Consider the following 6,000-nt stretch of genomic DNA (forward strand, 5'->3'; position numbering starts at 1 on the left):
TGAAAAGCAAGGGCATCTTTCAATCTCTCAGATAACCAGTCACTACGTAACACAGGGTCATTCCACTCTGACTCAGTAACCCATCTCCTAAACTCAACGCAGTAAGCCTCTGCAGTATGTTCACCTTGTAATAAATTACACTATTTAGATTCCACCATCGAGACGATCTGGACCATCATTAATTAATCCCAAGGCTTTAAAAAATTCTTCCACTGACCGGAGGGCCAGAGAACCGGATGGCAGAGAAAATGCCCAGGATTGCGCGTCCCCTTTAAGCAGGGATATTATTATCCCTACCCTCTGACTCTCATCACCAGACGAAGATGGACGCAGCCGAAAATACACCTTGCATGACTCTTTAAAGCGGATAAAGTCATCCACAGCCCCTGCAAATCTATCAGGGAGAGCGACTTTAAGCTCCCCAAAAATTTGACTTCCTCATATTGCACCTGATGCCTGACCATTCTGACACCGTGTGACCGAATTACGCAGATCAGCCTCCTCTAGGGATAATCCCTGCATGCGTCAACTAGCACTTCAATTGACTCCATCTCAAAAACAGCTGAGAAATGGCAGTCAAAGTATTGGCGGGTTATAATGTGACGCTGGACAGGATACAAGATGCACAGAATACCACCAAACAAGTGTCTAGGCAGGAAGCTGGGGATGAAGGTCACCTCCTAACAAATCCCTACCAGCTCTCCCTAGACTTCTATGCCCACGTTCAGACCCTGAAGGTGGGAATGAACGTGTCCCCGTGCCTAAGCTGATGATTCCCTAAAATCCCTAAGACGGTGAAAGGGGGGGAAGAGGCAGCCTGCTCCCTCAGGACCTGGAGGGGGCAGGCGTCTCTCTAACAGCCTAGACAGACAATCACAAGAAAAACAAATATCTTTTACTGAGCCGGAACAGCAAATCCTTCCTTCCTTCCTCTGAGCAAGAAAGAAGCTATAACCCGCACAGGACACTGGGAGTGGGCGTAATTTAAACTCATACCAACGACCTCACCCAGTGCACCTGAAGGGAGGCGGATACAGCTCAACTCCAAAACAATAACAAAAGGCTACACGCGTGCTGCTAACCTAGCAGACCTCCGCACATGACCTGAGCAGGGCATGACATTACCTTATTACAAAATGCTAGACACCTTATTACCAAAAATGGATTGCTCTCTAGAAATTTGCCTCCACCAGAGATTTATCTATAAAAGATCTTATGAGCAGATGATGTTGACATTGTCTGATATCCCACAAAAAAATAAATCTGGACAGCATTCCATGAAAAACAATGATAAATGTTGGTGCACGCCCAATGGAGCCAGGTATACTGTGACTCCCAATGTACAACCCAAAAGGCGAGGAAGGCATCAAATGATCTTAATTGCCAAATGGAGAGGAACTTTAATCCATAGAGATCTGCATCTCTGGATATGATCCCAATGGATTAAAGTTCTTCTCCACTTGGTGATCAAGATCATGTGCTGCCTAACTTTACTTTTTGGATTGCCTATATCCAATTATAAATGCTGTAGGTATGCAAATATACAGAATTTTATAGAATAGATCTAGTGAGCTATTACTTTTGTTACTCACTAGCTGAAATCTCTTTAACCACCTCCCGTCCGCACGTTGACTATAAACGTCCGGGAGGTGGTTCTCTATTTCTGAATGGACGTTCCAGAACGTCCGCTGCATTGCGCTCTACAGCCTCTCTGGGGGGGGGGGGGTGTATTTCTCCTGTAACTGGGGCTACAGGAGAAAAAAAAAAGTGAAGTAAATGTCCCGCAGAGGTCTTGTATGACCTTATGGGGGGACGAAAAGTGTAAAAAAATAAAATAAAAAATGAAGTGTTAAAAAAAAAAAAAAAATCCCCCAAGTAAGGAATACATTTAAAAAAATAAACATATATAAAAAATATAATAAATAGACATATTTGGTATTGGCGCGTCCGTGACGGTTGTCTCTATAAATATATCACATAATCGACACAGTCAAATAAACACCGTAAATAAAAATGAAATAACCTTCAAAAAAGCAATCTTTGTCACCTTACATCACAAATAGCGCAACACCAAGTGATCAAAAAGGCGTATGTCCCACAAAATGGTACCAATAATACCGTCACCTCATCCCGCAAAAAATGAGCCCCTACATAAGAAAATCTCTCAAAAAATAAAAAAAACTATAGCTCTTAGAACATGGAGACACTAAAACATCATTTTTTTGTTTAAAAAATGCTGTGAAATAAATAAATAAAATTATACATATTAGGTATTGCCGCGTCTTTAAAAACCAGCTCTATAAAAATATCACATGACCTAACCCCTCGGGTGAACACCTTAAGAAAAAAAAGTCAAAACAAGCATTTTTTGTCACCTTACATCACAAAAAGTGCAACACCAAGTGATCAAAAAGGCGTTTGTCCCACAAAATGGTACCAAAAAACAGTCACCTCATCCTGCAAAAAATGAGCCCCTACATAAGAAAATCTCTCAAAAAATAAAAAAAATATAGCTCTCAAAAATGCTATTATTGTGTAAAACTTTAATAAATAAGAAAAAGTATACATATTAGGTATCGCCACGTCCGTAACAATCTGCTCTATAAAAATGTCACTTGACCGAACCCCTCAGGTGAACGCTGTAAAAATAAATAAAAACTGTGCTAAAACAACACATTTTTTGGTCACCTTGCCCCATAAAGTGTTGTTATAATGAATGATCAAAAAATCATATGTACCCAAAAATAGTACCAATAAAACTGGCACCTTATCCCCTAGTTTCCAAAATGGGATTACTTCTTGGGAGTTTCTACTGTAAGGGTGCATCAGGGGGGGCTTCAAATGGGACATGACATCTAAAAACCAAGTTGAGTTCCTTTTCTTCTGCGCCCTGCAGTGTGCCCATACAGACGTTTATGACCACATGTGGGGTGTTTCTGTAAACCGCAGAATCTGGGTAATAAATATTGAGTTTTGTTTGGCTGTTAACCATCGATGTGTTAAAGAAAAAATTGGATTAAAATGGAAAATCTGCCCAAAAAGTGAAATTTAAAAATGTGATCTCCATTTTCCTTGAATTCTTCTGGAACGCCTAAATGGTTACCAAAGTTTTTGTAAAAATCGGTTTTAATTAACTTGAGGGGTGTAGTTTCTACAATGGGGTCATTTATGGGGGTATCCACTATGTGGGCCCCACAAAGTGACTTCAGACGTGAACTGGTCCTTAAAAAGTGGTTTTTGACAATTTTCTTATAAATTTGAAGAATTGCTTCTAAACTTAAAATGACATTTCCAAAATGATGCCAACATAAAGTAGACATATGGGGAATGTTAAGTAATTAATAAATATTCTATGAGGTATCACTTTGTTTTAAAAGCAGAGAAATTGAAATTTAGAAAATTGCGAATTTTTTAAAATTTTGGGTACATTTTGGATTTTTTCATAAATAAAGGTGAAATATATTGACTCAAATTTATAACTATCATGAAGTACAATGTTTCACGAGAAAACAGTCTCTGAATGACTTGGATAAGTAAAGGCGTTCCAAAGTTATTACCACATAAAGTGAGATATGTCCTTTTTGCAAAATTAGGCCTGGTCAGGAAGGGAACGAATGGCCCAGATGGGAAGTGGTTAAGGCTAGGGTCACACAACAGCGGGCATTGGAACGGGCATTGCAAAGTAGCAATGATCCCATAGAAATTAATGGGATCGCAGGGCGAGTAGTAAAAAAAACCATACAACACTGCTGGATTTTTTGCAACTTGCCCTGCGATCCTATTCATTTCTAGGAGATGATCTGTGATCCTAGCTGCGACCACTGTAATTATTCAGCCCAAAAAAAACTAAAATGTCTATGTATTCGGGTAAATAGTATGTTGAATTTCACATTGGCATAGAAGTTTAGCAGAATTAACAAAATTTGGCTGTGCAATATTTTAATTGCGCAACTTCAGTACTAAATACTAAAATAAGATTGATTACAACACCATTGAGTTATTAACCAATGGTGTCAACAAACAGTGCAAATTATTGATTCTTTTCATTTCATAACAAACACGGATTCCTGTATTTCATGGCAGTAATTCTATCAGTTCACTAAGTGCATGGCTGGATTCAAGCTATTGCCTTATGTTGTGCAAACAGCAATAATAACTTGCCCATTTAATAAATTATTTGACACTTGGAATGTATTGTATGTTACCATAGAAGCACCATTATTGCCACAAACTTTCACACTGTCATCTGTTCTATATTCTTCGGTATACATTACAGACGGAGCTGCTGGAATATTTCCAATAATCATATTACAACAATATATTCCACAGCACTATATTGACATACACTATGGAAGGGTGAATTCACATGTAATTTATTGTGGCATCACTTTTTATTTACATATATTACACACTTGTGTTTTTGGCATTTAAAAAAAAATGCAGCATGTTGAAGCAATGACGCTTTCTTCAGGCAAGAGGTTTCTAGGGTGGTTTCATGTTTTTAGTGGTAAAGAATGGTGGAGAAAATTTGTCTATGAACTTAGCCTTTTAGAGCTAAATGCACAAGATGGTGCCATAGTGTCCTGATCCCAGTGCTGACTGCTAAACCAGTGAACCTACTACCAAAAAACAATCAGAACTGCAAAATGATATGAATTTAACACAACATATCAACAATCAGTGGTGAAGGACACGGACAGTAACCCATTATCTCCATTAATTCCATAAAATAACCGTCAATTTTAGATCTTGCATACGTATAAGAAATATCTATCACCAAATGTATCCCTTCCCTACAGCATTAATTTTTGAATGTAGATCTGGAGGTACTCACCAGCTGAAGTACCTTCATCCTTTGAGCTACCTGTGATGGAAATAATGCTCTGGAGAAGTCAGGGGAGCACAGAGTAGCAACAGGAGAGATTTCTCCCACTTTATTGGAATTATTATGTAAGAGTGGCAATGACCAGGCAATAAGTGACCCTTTAACCAGAGAATAGGGCAGAGGTTAGAGGTGTTTCTGCTGAGTCTTCCAAGCCTGCCTGGATCAGCGGTTTGTAGTATAACCCTTTCAGGTCATTAATAGTGAGTGATATCATGTGCTGTCATTGCATAACATCTCCTAAAAAATGAGAATAGCAATTTGTTTGGTTTTTCTCCCTCCCAATAATTGATCATGATCTATATCATCTCTACCTTTCTAACTCATTCTTTCATTCAAAATAGTACCTTACGACTTCATATATACAGGACCCAGGGGCGTAGCTACAGGGGAAGCGGCTGCTTTGGGGCCCTGACCCAGAAGGGGCCCATCAAGGAGGAAGAGGACTAAAAGAATTGGTTAGGGCCCCCTCAACAGTTTTACACAATGAAATGATATACAGTGACAGTATAGAGTATAGACAACGGATGGAACAGCTGCTGGGCCTGGTCTGAGAGAGCGATCTTTACTAGCCACAGGAATGGGGGCGGCATGAAAGGAAGGGGTTGCAAAACAATTACTGGGGAAGGGGGGCCCCCATTAAAAAATTTGCTCTGGGGCCCAGTCCTTTCTAGCTACGCCACTGACAGTACCATTCGTTTATTGAGTGAAAGGTTGAAGGTCATATTTTGCTAAATCTAAAATTGTGCTTGGCAAGAAGGACTTCCAGCCTTCACAGAGCTCCCAGTTGCATGGTGTTTACTTTACCTGCGGTACATTTAGTAAATTGCTGCCCAACCTATATATCATAATACCCCATAACCCCAGCCATAGATGAGTAACTTGTTGCCATCTCCCCATAGTAATGCCCCTGCATTTTAACTTGTGTTAAAATGCTGTCAGCATCTTTTGCGGCCCCATTGAAGTGAATAGGTCCGCATCTGAGCCGCAAAAACTACGGCTCGGATGCGGACCACAACAACGGTCGTGTGCATGAGGCCTTATTTGAATGGAAATGATTTTAAATTAACCATATGTAATACTTGAAAACAGCCCAGGTGGCATCAACTGCTTGTAGT

General features: G+C 39.7%; 1 protein-coding gene across 1 annotated transcript in view; it reads right to left on the reverse strand.

Annotated features, from left to right (window-relative positions):
- MIOX (myo-inositol oxygenase) overlaps positions 1–4,938 on the reverse strand; it is a 49,419-nt gene extending 44,481 nt beyond the window's left edge. Inside the window, exon 1 of the mRNA XM_044279915.1 lies at positions 4,835–4,938. Coding sequence (XP_044135850.1) covers positions 4,835–4,852 — 18 coding nt within the window. The 5' untranslated portion in view covers positions 4,853–4,938. The remainder of the gene's footprint in view (positions 1–4,834) is intronic.
- Positions 4,939–6,000: the final 1,062 nt, after the last annotated feature.

The sequence above is a fragment of the Bufo gargarizans genome, chromosome 2, assembly GCF_014858855.1.
Source record: "Bufo gargarizans isolate SCDJY-AF-19 chromosome 2, ASM1485885v1, whole genome shotgun sequence".
Classification (NCBI taxonomy): Eukaryota; Metazoa; Chordata; class Amphibia; order Anura; family Bufonidae; genus Bufo; species Bufo gargarizans.